The sequence below is a fragment of the Penicillium odoratum genome (assembly GCF_028828045.1).
Source record: "Penicillium odoratum strain IBT 22623 chromosome Unknown utg000003l_segment0_segment0, whole genome shotgun sequence".
Lineage (NCBI taxonomy): Eukaryota > Fungi > Ascomycota > Eurotiomycetes > Eurotiales > Aspergillaceae > Penicillium > Penicillium odoratum.
This window is the reverse complement of record NW_026643145.1, coordinates 229,404-248,762: the sequence shown is the minus strand read 5'-3', so window position 1 is coordinate 248,762 and position 19,359 is coordinate 229,404. Positions and strand designations below refer to the sequence as shown.

General features: G+C 49.4%; 7 protein-coding genes across 7 annotated transcripts; 4 read left to right on the top strand and 3 right to left on the bottom strand.

Annotated features, from left to right (window-relative positions):
- Positions 1-862: 862 nt before the first annotated feature.
- On the bottom strand, positions 863-3,549 carry N7520_003349 (exocyst subunit SEC10; the record flags this gene model as incomplete). The annotated part of the gene is made up of 2 exons (XM_057137284.1): positions 863-1,333; positions 1,384-3,549. 2 exons carry the CDS (start codon positions 3,547-3,549, stop codon positions 863-865), a joined length of 2,637 nt encoding a protein of 878 aa, XP_056997749.1.
- Positions 3,550-4,080: 531 nt separating this feature from the next.
- On the top strand, positions 4,081-5,193 carry N7520_003348 (ditrans,polycis-polyprenyl diphosphate synthase; the record flags this gene model as incomplete). Its single annotated transcript, XM_057137283.1, has 2 exons — positions 4,081-4,582; positions 4,637-5,193. The coding sequence occupies 2 exons, from the start codon at positions 4,081-4,083 to the stop codon at positions 5,191-5,193; spliced, it is 1,059 nt and encodes a 352-aa protein (XP_056997748.1).
- Positions 5,194-5,602: 409 nt separating this feature from the next.
- On the bottom strand, positions 5,603-6,396 carry N7520_003347 (uncharacterized protein; the record flags this gene model as incomplete). The annotated part of the gene is made up of 2 exons (XM_057137282.1): positions 5,603-6,248; positions 6,305-6,396. 2 exons carry the CDS (start codon positions 6,394-6,396, stop codon positions 5,603-5,605), a joined length of 738 nt encoding a protein of 245 aa, XP_056997747.1.
- Positions 6,397-8,155: 1,759 nt separating this feature from the next.
- On the top strand, positions 8,156-10,667 carry N7520_003346 (putative C6 transcription factor; the record flags this gene model as incomplete). Its single annotated transcript, XM_057137281.1, has 3 exons — positions 8,156-8,230; positions 8,296-8,749; positions 8,773-10,667. The coding sequence occupies 3 exons, from the start codon at positions 8,156-8,158 to the stop codon at positions 10,665-10,667; spliced, it is 2,424 nt and encodes an 807-aa protein (XP_056997746.1).
- Positions 10,668-12,099: 1,432 nt separating this feature from the next.
- N7520_003345 (uncharacterized protein) lies at positions 12,100-13,467 on the top strand (the record flags this gene model as incomplete). The annotated part of the gene is made up of 1 exon (XM_057137280.1): positions 12,100-13,467. One exon carries the CDS (start codon positions 12,100-12,102, stop codon positions 13,465-13,467), a length of 1,368 nt encoding a protein of 455 aa, XP_056997745.1.
- A 290-nt stretch (positions 13,468-13,757) lies between these two features.
- On the bottom strand, positions 13,758-15,551 carry N7520_003344 (uncharacterized protein; the record flags this gene model as incomplete). The annotated part of the gene is made up of 6 exons (XM_057137279.1): positions 13,758-14,016; positions 14,061-14,274; positions 14,328-14,468; positions 14,512-14,781; positions 14,914-14,956; positions 15,003-15,551. The coding sequence occupies 6 exons, from the start codon at positions 15,549-15,551 to the stop codon at positions 13,758-13,760; spliced, it is 1,476 nt and encodes a 491-aa protein (XP_056997744.1).
- A 398-nt stretch (positions 15,552-15,949) lies between these two features.
- Positions 15,950-19,202, top strand: N7520_003343 (uncharacterized protein; the record flags this gene model as incomplete). The annotated part of the gene is made up of 11 exons (XM_057137278.1): positions 15,950-16,039; positions 16,083-16,233; positions 16,285-16,411; positions 16,455-17,024; positions 17,069-17,226; positions 17,609-17,725; positions 17,775-17,800; positions 17,849-18,021; positions 18,068-18,662; positions 18,708-18,775; positions 18,821-19,202. The coding sequence occupies 11 exons, from the start codon at positions 15,950-15,952 to the stop codon at positions 19,200-19,202; spliced, it is 2,457 nt and encodes an 818-aa protein (XP_056997743.1).
- Positions 19,203-19,359: the final 157 nt, after the last annotated feature.

The following is a 19,359-nucleotide window of genomic DNA, read 5'->3' as shown; positions in this document are numbered from 1 at the left end:
TCGAAACTCGAAAAACGGACCGTTGGGCGATCAATATATATCAAAGAAACGATCTAGGATCACACTTAAAACCCCGCCAAGTGATGATGTTTGATTGGGGAAGTTAAGACCCCAGTCGCACGGGCCGTGTGATGTGACAGGGACAATCTACACCAGAAACCTGTCACTTTGTTGATGTGACCAGTCATGAACTCTTCGATCCAATCTCGCATTAATAGATCTCGAGGCTCGAGCGAAGGGCGAGCTTTGGAAATCTTGGAAACTTGCAGAGTGCAGTGAAACCTACAATTCTGCGGTGGACAATTCTGTGTCGGACAGACAATTAAAGTCTACAGCCTTGTGTGACTACATGTAGTAAGGGATGTAGGGGCGGCAAGGAATGGGGGAGGCCAATAAGATTGATGTGGATCGTATTTCGTATGTACATCTGCATGTACACGTATCAGTTTGGACTGGAATCTTCTATCTGACTGGTTCCTTTACGATCTTACCAGCCCTGGCGCGAACTGAAACAATCTTAGGATCGGAGATATCTCAGGGTCTCGTTGGGTTTACAACTAAATGTTAAGACCTTCATTCTAGACAAGACCAGGTAAGGACTGAGAATACTATTGTTATTCCTACAGTACCGTGTCAGCCCAGCCAAGGATCCACTAGTGGAATCCTGCGACTTTGTGAACAAAGAAATATCTGTTCCTTATGCTAGTGTCATGCAAGTCATGCCCGGGTGATCTGTTAGATCATCTTTAGCGCCTCATGGAAACCCAAAAGTCAAACAAATTGATACAATAAAGAAAAAGACAAAAAACCACATTACTGAACTGTAATTCTCCGGGTATATGATGTGTCTGAAGGACTAGCATTACAGGGAATTAAGTACTTGCTGTAGAGCCAAGGTATTCGAATCCTCACGACGGGAAACATAGGCTCGCACCTCCATCACACTAAGTTTGGCCTCAGGTCCAGAGCCTCGACTCGACCCTGGCCCAGTACTATTGGCGGCGCCACCGCGAATACGTTCTCGGAGCGCCTCCACACCAATGACAAACAAGTTACCGACTTCCAAGAGCACGTCCAGCGCGCCACCAGGGGCCTTGATCTCCTCGTCGATGTCCCACGACTTGAGAAGGTCTGCGTATTGCGTCATATCCTTGGTTACCATTAATCCACCCGGTCCGCTGACGGCGAACCGCTTAAAATGTTCCAGCAGGAGTCCGCGTGTTCCTAGCGCAATCTCCGTCAACACTAGTCGCACGTTGGACCCACTGGAGGGTAACGAAGTACGAGCTATGTTGTGCAGCCGCGTGAGGAATGTACAGATCGAGGAGCATGTCTATGACGAGTCAGTTTGATTTATTTCCCTTTCTTATGTATCACACGTACCGGTGTTTGCAGCATCTCGAGCCATGTGGCATTATCGCCCTCCCGAGGCCGGAAATCATTCTTACGTTGGCCGGAGAGCAACCGCCCAACCCACGCGAGGGTGCCGTCAATAGTCTTTTGCTCAATCGTGTTGATCTTATCCTCGAATCGAGAAGTCGCCTGGCTGGTCCGTTTCTCCATGTCCCGACGAGTGGTAATACTCCCCGCCGCCAACGGCAGGAGAACGGCATTTATGCACATCACCATCAACGTGGTGATGCTGATCGTGGTGCGAACGGAGGGCAAGTATCCAAAATCAGGCTCATTCTTGCCCGATTCTTGGGCCGTGGCTGCCTCCAGGGCAGCGTCGAGGCAAACATCCACGTATCCTTCACCCATGGTGAGCAGTAACAAGGTCAAAAGAGCCGACACATCTTTGTGTGTGTCGGCGTTGACGCTCAGCTCCAGCCCCCGACCCACTGCTTCCGCCAGCCACTTCAGCATGCGTTTCGCATCACTTAGATTAGGCAGGCCATCCTCGTCGGTAAGTTTAATCTCTGTCAGCCGCACCGTGTCTGGGAGATCACCGAGATTGGCAACCTGAAGTAGCGTTCTCCGCTGAAATGGAGAGACATCTGGCGAGTCCAGCCGAGCGATGAATGCGTCCCGAGTGGTGGACAGTAATTCGGTGCCCGGGCGAGATAATGAAGCCATGAAGGTAGTAGCGGCCTTCTTACGACGGGCCTGGTAGCTAGTGAATTTGAAAAGTAGGGCATTAAAGAGATCCTCTAGCGTGCGTTTCTCGCGCTCGATGTAGGATGACCCAACAAAGTAGGGTACAAACAGTTCTTCCAGCTGTTGATCCAGTAGAAGCGCAGTTTGGGAGGAGATCGGATCAGGGTGCTCTGTCAACCCATGGGCCTTCAAATCATCGATCAAGGTACTGATGTAGCCCCGGGAGCTCTGCAGGCACCGTAGAAAGGCGAGAGAGGACACACCGCTGGCCTTTTCGAGGACCAGTTCCAATCTTTGCTGGATGGATTGTTGGAACACGCGCTGGAGGAACTTTCCAAGTACCTGCTCATAGTATGGGAAGGCCCGTTTAATAATCGCGGATTCTTCCTGCACTACCACCTTGACCTCATCTAGCAACGACTGCAGACTGGGTTCTACCCCGGGAAGCTCAGCATCGGGATCGGCCATTCTCTCCCATGATTCTGCGTCCCCACCGACCTCCTCTGTCACCAATTGACTACGGTCAATGAAGAATTGATGCTGGTTGACGAACAGGGCAATCACACTAGACCCAGCGTTGAAGTCTTGCAACACAGTTGCACAGTCCTTCATACCATCAAAGTTGGCCTTGCGATAAAAGTCATCAAATTGTGTCAAGAGGTCTTTCTCCAGGGTTTCTGAGAATTTTTCAATAATTTCCCTTGTATTCCGACGCGGGGTACTGTTCCCACTGTGAAGGTCATCTGAGGAGGAATTTCCGCCATAGTGACCATTGGACGATGTTTGCTGGTTCTGCTGCCAGCTCTGAGGATCCAACCGTTGACTGATCCGCAGCAGTTGTCTCGCGATATGTGCAGATCGGACCTTGGCCTCCGCCGTGCCCGATCGTCGTAGGTTCTCTAGAAGGGAAATCTCCCCGCGATTACAGACCCCATCCCAGCATTCGAGCAAGAAATGGGCATCCAAAGCTCGCCGGCGTTGTCGGTCCAGTTCCTCCAACCGTCGTCCCGTTTCAACTGCCATGTTTCCGGTGCCCCCGGTGCTCTCGAGTCCGGGGCCGTTCAGCGAGGTGTCGAGTTGCTGGAATGAATCAATTGCCTGTCGAAGCTTCCGACCGAGGGAGGTGAGGTTCTGCGAATGCTGGGCCTCTGCTCGACGGACCGCAGCGGAGAGCTCATTTTCTCGAATCTCTAGGTCCCCCGACAGTTCACCTAGACGTCGTTGGGCACCTTCAAACGTCCGGATGAGGGGTTTCGGATCGAATGGTTGATTGGCCGTGGCCGTTCCCACTGTTGAGCGACGTGTAGAGATGGCAGTATCGGAGAGAGCTTCGATAAACTCCTTGACGATAAAGTCTCGACCGGAGAAGTCCTCAAGTGAGAAGCTGGGTCCTTGGGGGAATACGGTGCGGGCGGGGTTGGAGGACATTATGGATGCATTATCGGGCATCATGGCGATTGCAGGGCGTCATGGGCCCTCTGGTCCAGACAGTAATAGTTGACAATTCTTCACAAGAGTTGAATTGGAGAATCTGGGGAAGCTGGAAAGCTGATGCGCGCAACGGAGTCGCGGGCTTAAATGCCACTAAATTCTTGTTATTGCCACAGAAACCAACACTGAGTACCTGAGTAATCTACTCTGAACGTATCTGATGAGAGATGAATCTACCCCGGTATGGATTTAATTGAATAGATTCAGATCAACGGGTTTTACTTCTAATCCTTACTATGCTGTTCCTGCTATGTTGTACTATAAATTCTAACAGCTTGATTTTTGTACCTCGACAGTCTAATTGAAGATCAATTCGAGTAACGAGAAATCCGAATTTATATGCTATAAATCAAATAAGATCACATAAAATCCTAACAAGTTGATAGAAGCGGGACACAGTATGTAGAGTTAAAGTATACGTTGCATAACCGTTTTATCTGCGACCTTTTCCGCTTTCGATCTTGGAATCCTCAAAAACTCCCCAACATCAAAATGGTCACCCAAGAAGAGCGCGATATTTTGCGTGCAGAGCTACGCTCTCGTGGTAATAACCTATCAGTCGCCGATCGCGAGAATTTGATTAAACCATACCTTCCTGATCCCGCCGACCTACCACAGACACGTCCCAGAGCCTCGACCAACTCCCGGCGGCAAAAGACTCGCAAGACCCCAATTCGCACTTTTGTCAAGTCGCAGATTCATCACCTTACCTACGCTCTCACTCACATTATCTATGGAATCATCGTGCGCTTGCTTCAAGCCTACCATGCTGTTGTCGACCGGATCTTCGCGGTCGTTTACCACCACCACCGGACGCCTGAGTTGATCCGAAAGGATGTTCGGGGATTGAAACGATTGCCCCAGCATCTGAGTATTATCCTGACATTGCGGACCGAGGATGATGCGTTAGCAGTCTTGATGGATGAGGTAGCCGAGCTGACAGCTTGGAGTTCTTGTGCGGGGATTTCACAGCTCAGTATATATGAGAAGACAGGTATGCTTCTAACTTACCTAGGAAAGGTGGAAGACTGACCAAGTTCAAATCTAGGTGTCTTGAAATCCTGTATCCCTGCTCTGCATCAAATCATTACCACCAAGCTCGCATCCTACTACGGTTCACCCTCGCAGCAGCCGTCTCTGCAGCTCTTTGCCCCTCACCACCCCATCTACGGTACCACCAGCTCCAAATCTGAGGTGCCTCCCTTGACCCTACTGCTACTCTCCGCCACCGACGGCCGAGAGACCATGGTGGATCTGACCAAGACCCTAGCCGAGATGTCCCAGAATGGAAAGCTGTCTCCGGAGGATATCACCCCAGAGCTGGTGGACGCAGAGCTCAGCGAAATCACTTCTCAGCCACTCCAGCCCGAGGGGAGATCGGACCGTACAGCCAATATCATCAGCCCCGAGCCTGATCTATTGCTGATCTTTGCACCATATTTGAAATTGGATGGATACCCGCCATGGCAGATCCGCCTGACCGAGATGTACTGCACTGGGGACCGCAGTCATGGAGTAGCTGGGTATGGTGAGGCAGTGGAGTATCAGGGTTTCATGCGGGGATTGTGGCACTACGCTGGAGCTCAGATGCGGTTTGGACGTTAAGTCGAGCAGAGTAGAGTCTGTCTTTATTATGTTATACCCGATCAGCATCGACATGAGGCCTACATTTATATATGCATCTGTCATTAATTTGGAGAATACCATGAATTTTATTAATTGATGTAACTGATGTAATGTATTGGTATCACTATGCCATGCCATGAAACGAACGAAGAACCAAAAATGCATAAAGTTAAAGAAGCCAAGTCCAATAGAAAGAGAAAAAGAAAAGAGAAAAAGGAACCAGATGCAAGCCTTATGCATATGTGCAACGCCGGGGAAAGCAGTCAAATCCTCAAGTCAAATAATAGGAGTAATGTCGTAGGTCGTTTCATGTCAGGTTCATGATATAAAGTGTTGCAAGACCGAGGATGGCCGGTGATCATGAATGGGCATAGCAGGAGAAATATGTTTATCCAACCATATGGTCATGGTTCATGGCATCCAATGTCCATCCAGGTGCCATAGCGCCAGTCGGCCAAGTCGAATGACCGCGGACACAATCCAGACACTGGACAATTTCTGTACCGGTCTCAGTGATTCCCTCCACCGCGCAGCTTGAACAGATCTTTCTTCGAGAATCCGTGCCTTCGAACATCCTCTCGTGGGTGTAGATATCTGATTGACCCGGGCTTGGGTTTATCTTGGTGCCACGACAGGCGAGCGCGTCACATTGTCGGAGACAGATGAAGCATGCGCGTTCACCACAAAGATCACAGTCTGCATATGCATCTAGGACTTGTCGTGTTGTGGGACGACGGTGGCAGATGTGACAGGGACGAAGCGCGGAGGGCGAAGTAGGATAGGTAATAGGGACGATGGTCCTGGGGGACACGGGTGGAGAGTAGGAATCTTGGGCGGGGGCGTATACATTGGGTGAGAGGAGGGAGGATTGTTGATGGGTAGGAAATGTGATATAGGGGGTCTGAATGTGTCGGCGCTTGCGAGGTAAACAGCGCGGCCGGAAGGAGAGGTCGCCAGTCTCCTGATGTCGGGATAGGGGTGAACAATTGTTATCCCGGTCGGAACGATCTACTCGACACGGTCCAAATGTTGATCTAGTAATCATTAGTGATCAAAGTCGAACATCCAATCCTATCAGATAAAGACTTACGGCCGAACCAAGGTTGTAGAGTCTTCATGATCTCGTTTGCGTTTCCTCCAACCAGCAGCCAGTAGGTCTGCAGGATCTAAAAAACCAGGCATGAGGGATTGTGATAGTCTCGCCAAAATTCATATGCCCCTGGGGTAGTTCCAAGGTTGAATCTGAATGTTGACGGCCCGGTCGAGGTCAAAGAAAATAAAGCTGGGGGGGCCACACACCGCCTACGGGGTTAAGTTGTTATCGCTGGTCTGTGCTCTTTATCCAACCATTTAGAGATCTGGCAGGTTGAACTTTTAACTGAAGTCGGAGATGACTGAGATGGTGTCAGTATAGAGGTAATTGTTAGGGCGTAGCACTTGAGTAATATGCTCGATATTTCTAACTTAATCAATTCGATCAATTGAATGGAAGTGACTTCTTCCACGGTTTTTCCACGGTCTTACTTGATTTCTCTGTTCGGATAGTCCGAATATTCTAGACTTTTCCTTTGAGCTTTGTTCAAATGCTTTGATGTGAGCGGTTATATCTAGGTAACGTTGCGGGCTTTCAGTAATAAGAATGTGATTAGGGACTGGAATGAGTGTTTCGGCAATACCAAGGAAGATACATTGAGTTTGATATAAAGACCAGGAATTCGAAGCTAACATCTTTCCAAGATTAAAGCCTATCATTTCGATAGATTACTTTCTAATGGACTTAATTCCTATTTATCTCTCTTTACTTGAGCCCTGGTATATGTACTATCAACCTTGGAAGGGTTGGCAGCAATTATGGGAAGGGTACTTTGTATTGATGTCAGTGAAGAGCATCCTGGACAGTAATACGATATCCCTGGACTCAAACAGATCAGGTGGATATAAAAACCCGCGTGAACGATCATGTACGCAATAGATCTCTAATTTGCTGTCGCCGCGGCAGAAGTCTTATCCCGGACAATCAAGATTAAATTACAGTGTCACTTGCAAGTACATGCACTGCGTACTTGAATAATCAATGGCAATAAGGTGGTCTATAAATAAAAAAAGAACACTCTAAAAATATCAAAGTCATAAAGATAAAGTCATCTATTGTCTAGGAAGCCATCAATTGGAGTAAATTTGACGGATGCATCCCGACGGAGTAATTAGGGAGCCGGCGGGTCACCCGTGGGTATCGGGAAGCCGGTCAATCGGGCAGTGCTCCCTGTTTTCTGTTTTTAGATGATGGAATAGTTAACTAGATATGAAATATGTTTTCAATAGCCTGATCTTAATTCTAACCGAAAACAAGTGGGTTTTCGTGGGGCAGGAATATCTGGTTGAAGAAAGGAGAAAGTCTATATAGTTGAGCAAGTTCAGACTATAAGAATGCTATGTAGCGGGAGAAAACACTTCATTGTAAAGTAATAGCGACAATCCTTTTAGGTATGTATAAATCTATACATAAATGTATACATCGACCTCAATGTTATCTGTTCCAGTCTAAACTGAAGACAACTTCAATTTCCCACAATTCCCACGCGTGGGGATGTGGGGAACTTTGAACAGCAAGAATAGCCGCAGATCGTACCTGGATGTTCATATACCTGTTTCAAGGTACTAGTAGTATTTGATCCAGTTAATTATATATATAGTTAGGAATTAGTTAACTTAGGATTCTCTATGGTTGACTCAGCATTGAATGTGACCTCCATTGGAACTTGGTTGTTGCGTAATCCCGCATTCGGCTTTAACTCCATCTTCCACCTCCCATGGATTATTTTACCTAGATCTTCCCTTGTACGGGATTCTCATAATACTCGATCTTTCCCTTGACTCTTGGGAGTCGCGATCTCATCTGATTCAAAATACATGGGATGCATATTGACTTAAAATAACCCTCATGGACGAGGGCTCTGATAAAGCCCCTCGGCGGAAGAGGGTCTCTAGAGCATGCGACCGCTGTCGCAGTAAAAAGGTGAGTTGGCAAATCCTCTTCGAAATGTCTTCGACGTCCGGACTAACCGTCTCCTTCGAACCTAGGACAAATGCGATGGAATTCGTCCTACTTGTTCCGCCTGCCAGGCTTCCGGCCAAAGCTGCTCATACGATCCCCACGCGAAGAAACGAGGTCTACCTGAAGGTTATGTGCGCGGCCTAGAGAAACTTTGGGCATTGTCAATATGCAATATCGACGGGTTCGAAGACACCATGTTAGCCATGCTGGGAACGACAGTGGAATCGGCCGGTCGTCGCGAAAAGCTGATGTCGGTCTGGACGGACGATAATAATTCGGAGAGTCTGCATGAGACCTGGAAGACGAGTCGCTTGTACGGCGCTCTTGAGAAGATGCTGTCCAACTCCGAACCAGCCTCTACCACCGGGAAGCGATCACGGAACCTCGAGGATCATGGAGATGGTAGTCAATGGGGGTTTCGAGTTGGTCGAGAAATGACTCCCCTGGGCTCTGACGCACCACGGGTCGTCGGTCCGTCCGGTCTTTCCCCCTCGCAAAACGAGCCCGCCTGGCGCAGGCCCCGGACAATCGTGGCGCTCAGAGCAGTCCCAATACCCTCCAGCTACCGCCGCAAACCTCACAACTTCTAGATATCTATTTCGCGACCACGAACTCCTGGCTGCCCATCGTCGCGAAACACAACGTCCTTCGCGCGTCCTACCTCTACGCCAATGCACCATTTTCATTGGCGACAACGTCTCCGGGATCCGGAGACCATGCTACGTTATGGGCTATTCTCAGCTACACCATCACTCAATCCCGAACCGATCCCCGAGCTCGCCCGGTTGGCGCGCTGTCTCTTGCGAAAGAGTACTATGCGGTGGCTCGAAATCTCATTCCCTCGGAGAAAGAACGATACGAACTCGGTCATATACAGGCGTTACTCTTGCTAGCATTGGTGAATATGGGCCTGGAAGACTGGACAGCGTCGTGGCTGTTAAGTGGCCAGGCCGTGCGGATGGCCATCGCCATGGGCTTGGGAGCCATGACGGATACCCGCCGCTCGGATGAACTGAAACAGGGCAAAGCGGTCTTTTTGGGGTGCTTTGTGATCGACTCATTACTTTCGTTCCGACTCTCTCGATCCCCGGCAATGTCCTCGAATGACATGGCTGCTGTGGGTCTTTTAGAAGAGGATGGACTGGAGGAGTGGAATTCATGGGTTGACGTCCTCCCACCAACCGGTGTTGCCCACAAGAACCCCCCTCGCAGAGGCCCGTTGCTGGCACTGAGCTGCTTCAATCGACTAGTCGAACTGGCCAGTGTACTCAACAAAGTCTCCCGAAATTTAGCAATGGGATACAAGCCTGCGTCGTTTGCGCAGCAGATGGTGGCGGATCTCAAGCTGTGGGATGATGGGTTACCTCTTGGGTGTCGATTGATCGGGCCTGAGAGTATGTATCCGGAACGACACTCCACTTTGCTGCCGCACCAGACTTACCTAGGCCTGACCTACGTCGCGACGCTTCTGTGGCTCTATGTACGCCTCATTCCGGGAGAACAGGGGCTACACCGAACCCAGCGACCCGCAACAGAGGGGGCCAAGAAGCTGTTGTACCGAGGACTGTCGATGATCACGCAGCACCTGGAAAACTTCCCCATGTGTGGACTCCCACCTATTTTCGAGTTTGCCATGCGTACAATCTCCGAGCAGGCCTTTTCACTCCGACAAACCGTAGATTCGTCAGACAGCTTCCCTTTTGCCCAGTGGGCAGAGGAGTTCCAGCAAAAGACGACTGCGCTTATTCCGACGTGGCCCGTGTATGGCTCTCTAATTTCCTTTATGGAGCGCTGGCAACAGCCAGGATTTTCGGCCGTTCCTGCAATTCCTGCAATGTCTGCATCACACATGCATCTACGTGATCAAGCCTATGCTTCGTCTATCCTCGGTATCAGCATTCCCGTGGATGGGCAATCGCTGACACCCAAAGACACCGTCATGGAGAACACCGATTTGTCCACGATGGACGTGCCCATGCAAGCGCTGCCTATGGATGCACCTACACTTTCAGATAAAGTGACGCCGCGCAGTGCACCGGATGTCATGTATCCGTCCAATGGTCACCCGCCACATACTCCAGAATCAGGCACCTCTAACCCGATGATGAATTCTTCTGATCGACCGCCGACGAGCGATATGGGATTCAACGGAAACGGAAACCTCGACGCGATTTTCAAAGATCTGGCGTACCTGGACACCACCGAATGGTCCACCAACCGCGAGGCTGGCCTCAAGGATTTTGGGTTCTTGGACGACAGCACCTTCCAGGCCTTTTGCCACGACCCCGATCGACTGGTTGGACCACAACCTCTTGTCCATCCACCATCCATTGCTGATATCTGGCCGCCGCCAGGATTCTTCCCAGAAATGTTCCAAGAGGTTCCGGAGAAAAGGTGAAGCGACTTACTCCGTGGCTGGATCGAGTTGGTTCGACCGCTCGAGTCATTTATCTCCCACTTGACCGGGTTCAAGCAGGTCTCTGGAAAACAATGGCCAGTGGACTGTCACCGCATTACGGCTTAACGCCCCGCCGAAACATCACTGGCGGGATCGACATGTACCCATTGGTGACACCAAGGGAGTTAGTTCATGGGCACGAATTCCCTGGCATGCATTTGCCCAGAATCTTTCCCTTAAGGGTTCAAATGAAATCTACTAGATCTCATCTTGTAAATATATTGAGTGAAAGTGACAGCTACCTCCAGTCTAACCAGACATTGGATTGTAGATTAGACCCAATAAAAAGGATGATCACGGAATATTTGTTGCGTAGTACCAGAACATACCTACGTAGATCTTTACTGTATAGAGCATGCAGGCTACGATCAGGGGTTGGACCCTGGAATTTGCCAGATCATAAAACATTTGAGATTTATTGATAGTCAGTAGTAGGTACTAGTGTGTAAGTCATTTGGAATGCCACCAAGCCTGTTGTAGCTGTCTCTGAAACACACGTGATGATCAGATATATCAGGCGTACAGGCACTCAGGCACTCAGGCACTCAGGCACTCAGGCAACCATCTATCACCCCCAAAAGTACTCCGTAACCATGGTTGACCTTGACTTGATCCAGAGATCTTACTCCTTTGACAGTTTCTCCTTTCTCCTCTCCTTTCTCTTCTCCATATCTCCTTTCCCCATTGGGTCCCTTGTTTCAGACTTTAATTACTCAGTTGTTTTGGATTCCATTAAGCTTCTGCCTCGGCTCAAAGCCACTTCCGTCACCCAAATATTCAATATTGAACCTTAATCTTCGATATTCAATCTATATTTCCCCTCCTTGATTAGTGTTTCTCCTTTCAATACTTTTTTGAAACCCCCCTGATCAGCTGGATCGGCTAATATTGGACCAACCCGGTGTCTGGTTCCCCACTCTCACTGGCTCCCACCGGTCGATCATTTCCTTCTGTTGCGTTTCGAGTCCCGCAACCGATGACGCTACGTGGGGCCAGCGGTAGGCTTGAACTTCCCGCCCACAGCCTCGTTGGTTCATGGCCCGCGTGGTTGATGATCCATCCCAAATGCTACGGGCGGTTAACCTATCACTCTTACGCTTCGTCATCGGTTGCCCAAATCATAGGGTCGTCCCTGTGCGGTCGCCCCATAGATCGCCGCGGTCAACCAGCTATGGGGAAAATGCGAAAGGAGAGAACGATTGTCAAACACCTATTTGCCCCATTTATTACATGATCCCTTGTCCCTTTCTGCACGTTTTAGTAGCCGCCGTCTTTGCTCCATCCCTTCACTCACTTTTCTTCCAACAGAGAGGGCCTTCTCTTATGGCTCATACTTTCCTTTCCTAATCCATTCCTTTAGACTTCTCTGACCATGTTGAGTTCTCCACGACGATGGTTCTTCATCTCCTCTCCGCTCCTTGTTTTCGCCCTCCTCTACTACCTTTTGTCTACATACAATCAAATCCGGGTGACCACGGAAGTGAATCAGTCCGCCGACCTGGAGCCGACCCAACCAACCCCGCAGCCTTCGCCTAAAATCTCTGCCGAAGAAGAACAATGTGGACGCATACGTCGCGACATGGACGAGGTGATGGTGATTCTGAAAACGGGCGCAACAGAAGCCCAAGAAAAAGTTCCAGTGCAGCTACGCACTGGTCTCCGGTGTGTCCCACACTTTGCAGTGTTTTCAGATTATGAAGAAGTCATCAACGGTGTGCGCACCTACGATGTCCTGCAAAATGTATCTCAGACTACCATGGACAAGGAGCCGGAGTTTGAATTTTACAAACGTCTGCAAGAGGTTGGCCGTGACGGCTTGACCGAGGAAGATTGGGGCGATGACACCAACGGCCCCTTCGGCAAGGTGAACAATCCGGGCTGGAAGCTGGACAAGTGGAAGTTTCTTCCCATGACAGAGGAAGCGCGGCAAATCATGCCCGACGCCAAATGGTACATCTTCATCGAGGCCGACACCTACATCGTTTGGCAGAATCTGGTCAACTGGCTCGCGCATCTGGATTACACGCGCAGTTACTACCTCGGCAGCCCGATGCAGATCGGCGACATCCTCTTTGGGTATGGTGGAGCTGGTGTCATTCTATCGAACAAAGCCATGAACCGTCTACACAATTATCAGACCGAAGCTATGGATGAATTGGAGCAAATGACCGCCTCCGAATGGGCCGGAGACTGTGTCCTGGCCAAGGCTCTCCAAAGCACGCACATCTTCTTGACTTGGGCCTGGCCCATGATGATGACTTCTCGGCCATGGGAGGTTGACCACTTCTCCGAGGCCTATGGCCGACAGCCCTGGTGCTACCCAGTGATCTCATACCATCATATGAACCCCGATGATATCGAGGAGATGTGGCAGTTTGACCGGGGTTGGTTCCAGAGTGGCAAGAATGCCTTGCTGCTCCATGCCGACGTGTACCGCGAGTACGTCCACAATGAAACCCTCTCTCAGCTTGATGATTGGGATAACCTGTCCGGGGCCGATATCATCTTCGATGAACCCACTCTTCCTTCCGTCGACTCATGTGCAGATGCTTGCATGCAGAATACCGAATGTCTTCAATATTCGTACCACCACGAGGAGAGTTCGTGCAAACATGCTGCCACTACGTTGCATGGCGTCCGCAGCAATGGAACATCCTCGGGCTGGATCCCTCGTCGTGTTCAAAAGCTGTTGAATACCTTCCAGTCATCCTGTCCTCAGGTCGAGTACATTGTTGACTAGGTCATGACCCTCTCATTGTATATATAACCTTCATTGCACATATTTCCTACTTCGCTACATCCAGATTCTTTCAACGAGATCATTTGCAAGGCGTTCGGCGTTGGAACCGACATGGACACACAGGACACTGCCTGCATTTACAGTCTATGATATGCAAGTGATCCGTTCGAGAACAGACCAATAGGTATCATTGCTCAATACATATTCACATTGTCAAATTCATATCCATCGCCAAAGTTGGTTACAAAACTTCCATTTACAAGTCATCACATCATCTATGATCTCGTGCCTCATTCGACCGCCTCCGGCTCAGTCTCATCCAATCGCCCCTTATTACCCAGTATGAATACAGGGGTAATAGTTAAGATGATCGCTACAATTACAATCGCTGCTTGGATCCCAAACACCACACCCAGTCCGTTCCGCGCAATCCAAGCCGGCTGGAAATAACCCACGGAGAATCCACCACAGGTGCGCCACATATTCAAAATGGCCGACACACAGGTAGCTTGATTTGGATACTTCTCCAACGCGTATGCAGTGATCGCCCTGTACGTGTTAGCTCGACCAATTGAATGCCGGAGATTACTCACACAATGCTTGCTACTAGACCGGTATTCACCATGATCCAACCGAATGCAATACCAATCCAGTGCTTGCTAAATTGCATTGTTAACCCATATGTCAACAGGCCAGCCACCATGCTTCCTGCGGGTAGCCAGACTCCGTGAAGCCGATACTCGGTGCGCCAGTTGTGAGAGTGGCGGCGGTAGATCCACTCGTTGAAGATGTTCCCAACCAAGTACCCTAGAGGAGTCAGAAGTGTCATGTAGAAGGGGAATAGAGGGGAAAAAACGAACCACAAAGAGCCCCAATAACACCGGCAAAACGCATAGACGAGGCCTCGATTGTATTGAAGAGGTATGGAGGACTGTGTAGAAAGGTGTCGATGGTGGTAGTGATTCCGATCGGCCAGGTAAATGTAACCAGGACCGTCAGACCTTAACAAGTTAGCCTTGTCAAAGAGGCGGGAATGGTACCTACCTGTCATGAAAAGTGGGAATTTGAAGACATAGACAAACAACATCCGGCACTGATCTGCAATGGTGGCCAGCTTCGGAAGACCCGTATTCCCAATCCCAAAGTATGAACCGACTCTCGAGCCAGGTTTCCCTGAAGCATAGGTTTCTCGACCGAATGCAAGTACCATTGCAGTAGACAAGCCATAGAGTGCCGTCAAGACCCCAAAGGAAACCCTCCAGTTCGTACCAGCACCGATATAGCCCGCTATAGCCGGACCCAAGAACGGACCAACTAAAAAGGTGGTGCCCCTGGATGCGTTAGCAATGGACCACATACATGCCTGTGGTCTTACCAGATATTAATCATGCGAGGCCATTCTAATCAGGTCAGCAGAGTCCCTTCCATCTCTTATCTCTTACTTACCGTGAGGATGATATATGTCATGGATAAGCGGCAGTCCTATCACCTAAATCGAAATTAAATTATGATCTAAGTCATGTATGAGTACTGACCTGAGGGATAGTTCCGAATAACCCCTGCAGCGAGCGAAAAGTGGTAAACGTGGCATAATCTGTGGACAGTGTCGCGCCCAGGACCATCAACATTGTGATAACCTGAGGCCAGATCCAGATTGGGAATCTAACATGATCAGTCCAATTCCAAACAATCCACGTGGACCACATGGCACCACATGGCACGTACCGTCCATATGCTTCAACCAACGGGACTGCGATTATTCCACCGAATCCCTGAAGAAGAATTCCATAGTTCATGCTGGTTGCAGAGTGATTCACAGTAATATCCCAATCAATCGCTTGTTGGGTAATCAGCGTTGAACCCCAGACCATCGCCCTAGTTCCGTCAGTCCCGATCACAATTGGGCTGGAGGATAGGTACCCATCGGCCAGAATGGAACTCGACATCAGCGCCATGAATATCAAGGTCTTTCGGGCAAAGGACCAATCTCGTGGAGAGTTCATGGGTTGTTTGTTCTCTGGAGATGGAGATGGACTCAAGCCATTGGACTCGGTCATCTCATGTACTGGCGCCAATTTGGACATGATGAAATGAAACAGAACGATCAATAAAGGTGAAGTATGTAAGGGATTATCTTTTCCTCTGTGGGAATCGGAGGATTTAAGAACACATGGTAGGATGTTCCGCATCAGATGTATCAGGTACTGGAGACATCACATTGACTTCGATATCAATCACAAAGTAAATCAAAACTCAATTACGGAGTCTGGAGTTCCGGAAAAGGGAAAATAGACTAATGATTTGTTCCGGGAAAAGGAACATAGACTAGTGATTTGTTCATGCAAGTTCCCTTGCATGGTGATTGGTCAAAACGAGCGAATCGGTTAACAAGGACTAAGAGCAAAAGGTACTGTATCACAAATTCCAACCCTTTTAAGAATCATACTGATGCTCTTCACTCATGAAAGCTTCAACCATAACCATGTCGTTCTTCAATCGTCTGGGTAGTCTGTTCGGCCTTTCCAAGCCAGCTCCGCACCCTGGAGCTATCCTGGCAGCGACCGTCACCAAGGTAAGTACTGTGATATGACCACGAACAGAGTTAATGCAAGTAGGCTGCCTCGTTAGGATTTGTCCCAGTCGCAATTCATTTTGACCTTTTTGGCATTTTGGTGCGAGGAGGCGCCGCCAGCGCGGAAGACGTAGCCAAAGCTGCCAACGCAGCCCGGTCGCCAAACAAGCCAGAATTATGTATTCAACTCGCATGTACGTACTCGTGTCGCTGCCTGACTGCCTGATCTGTACTGACCATCACAGCTGATACACTCTACATCATGTCTGGATTGGGACTGGTGGACCGCGTGGACGAGGACCGATACAATGCCAATATGGTTACCCAACACATGGTTGATATGCCCAGCGCTCAACATGGCGCATTACATTTGTTCGTACGCATACCCTAACTCTGAAATAAGCTGACCAATTAGCACCACCGAGGGGCTGATGGGAGGCGCATTCTTGATGAAGAAGCTTCAAGACACGAACTTTGCCTACCCATTTGAAGAAAAAGCTGGTCCAATGCAATATGCATACGAACTCATGGGCGATTCGTCACTCTCCAAATCACACACTTACAGCATCATGGAAGCCCAAGGACGAATGGAAAGCTTCAACGAATTCATGGTCGGCAAATTCCTCAAATTCGGCACATTCCCCGAACGCGTCCAATCCCTTGGATATGACCTACGAGCAGCCCTCAGCGCCCCAGGCTCAGTAGCGATGGTCGACATCGGAGGGGGACGCGGCGAACTACTCCTAGAAGTCCAAGCGGCATTCCCGCATCTAAGCGCCGAGAATCTTGTGGTGCAAGAGTTCAACGCGGAGATCGACCACATCCCGGGGATTCGCTTGATGGAGTGGAATTATCAGACTAGTCCTGCACAGCCGGTCACTGGTGCGAGGATCTACTCCCTTCAGCACATTCTGCATAACTTGCCGGATTTGGCCGCCGTGGCGTTACTGCAGAAGCTTTCACGCGCTATGGCGCCTACGTCAAGGTTGTTCGGTCATTCCCTCTGTTGAACATTGCTGATAGCTTTAGGCTGCTGATTATTGAATATGCGAAGAACATGACCTATACAAACCTACACGCGACCATGATTTGTCTCTTTGGCGGGCGTGAGCGAAGTTCTTCTGAGTGGCGGCAGCTGGCCCAAGTCGCAGGGCTGAAAGTTACGTTCGAGGCTTATGTTGCAGGGGGTGAATCGTTGGTGGAGATGCAGTTGATTCATTGATCCAATCGGATCATCTAATAAAGTAGTTGTAGATCAGATAGATCAATGTGATACATCCATCACCTTCCTTGCCGATCCGGTTCGTTTGAAAATCTAATTCAGATCTTGTCGATGTACTTTTGTCTTGAACTATTGATCTGTTACTTTCTCCCTTGTAATCCACCCCTTGCATAAGCTGATCCGCTTGCGCCGAAGTCATGAACTCGCCTCATATTTCCAATTCTCGTTTACGCAGTATTAGTCGGTTACTCCACGATTGAAAAGTGTAGTTTTGGGTTTACAGTTCTTCATGGTTTATCATCATCATCCCTTGCCCGTCTGACCTGTAATAAGTTTAAACTCTACAGCTGTGACGTTCAGAACTATTTGTATCGAGTCCCCGCTCGCTACATTCCTATGTCTGACCCTGCAGTTCATCCTAATTATGAGTATTCCACGGCCCCGGGAAGGGGATGTCAATATCGGTATGTTCATGTCGCGTGTATCGATCAATACTGTACTGACCCCCTACAGGCACGGCCACGTTCGACGCATGCTGGGTAGGCAGACCCCGGCTCCATGAGATAGCGCACCGCTAATCTGTGTAGGTTCTCACTGCCATAGTTGGTGTGGCGTTGGGCTTTCGTTTCGTGGTTAAAGCATGGATCGGTTTGACCCTACCCCAGGTTTCCAGACCGGAGCGGATCTGGGGAATTGAAGATCTATTATTTCTGGTTGCATATGGGTTTGACATCACACACATGACCATGATTCAAATGAGGTATTATTCCATGTCTACTACACTGTTCAATCGCTGATCTCGCCAGTGCCCATTGGGGTCTCGGAAGACACTTTTTCTACCTGTCTGCGGAGGAAAAGTTCCACGCCATGAAATGGGATTTTACCTCCCAACCCATTGCTGTGTCATCGGCCATGGTTTCTCGGACCGGCATGATGTGCTTCCTGCTGACCTGCTTTGCGGCGAGTGATCGTAGGATCCGGACATCGATCATAGTCTGTGCCGTTGTCCAGATCGTTGTCAATTTGATCACTGTGCTGCAAATCATCTTGCAATGCGGTCCGAGTCCTTATCGCTCAGTTGATCGTACTCAGTATTTTCACTATATGTGGACAGAGCTCCCAGCAGATGGCTCCGTGCAATGTCAATCCCCGATGGTGCAAACCACAGTCGGATTTGTCCAAGGCGGCTTTAACACCATTATCGATTTCTTCTTGGCCGCTCTGGCTGCGATGGAGCTGTGGCAGTTCTTCCTGCGAACATTGCATCGGGACCCTAATATATCCTTCTGGGCTCAGTTCCGCAAGATCAACAGGACAACTCGGTCGCGGCGCATATGGCAGACACTCACCTTGAGTGGTCCTTTGATCCTCTCCGGAGCTGCATCAATTATCAAGACCTATGTACGTCAACGTGAGAGCCAATGGAATATAAACTAACTAGTTCAGAAACTTAAATCGTTAGGAGATCGACAGGATTTCACTTACAACATCGTCTCATTCATACTCTGGGTGAAGTAAGCACAAAGCTCACACGGTGTCGCACCTGCTAACATAGTCAGGATTGAAAACTACAGCATTCTCCTCGCATCATGCGCGCCCGTCGCGCGTCTCTTTCTCCGAGCATTCGTCGACTCTCGCAGTGGCGGCCGACCAGGATACTGGTCTCGGTCCAAGTCCAAAGAAAACAGCAATGACACTGAAATGAAACGTCGCCCGAAAGACCAATGGATGGACTCGACGACTGTGACCGGGTGGCAGGATGAAGAAAGTTCACCGGATTGGCCGCGGTCAGAGAGTCGTATATCTCGGGCACTGCCAGATCACGTTGATCCTGGATGTGTCTCAGTCAAGACGGAAGTTGTCGTACAGGTGGGCAAAAGTCGGCCACGATCAACATCATCAGGTGATGTACGATTACTTCCTGGTGGAGAGTATATTTGATGAATATGTATATACATGGAGTTGAAAGGGAGCAAGTGGCACCATATGTGCATTAATGGGAGTAATGGATCAGGTCACAGACACCTTGACAGCAATGATAGCAATGATAGCAATGATAGCAATGTCATGGTATGCTAATAACTTCACATAAACTGTG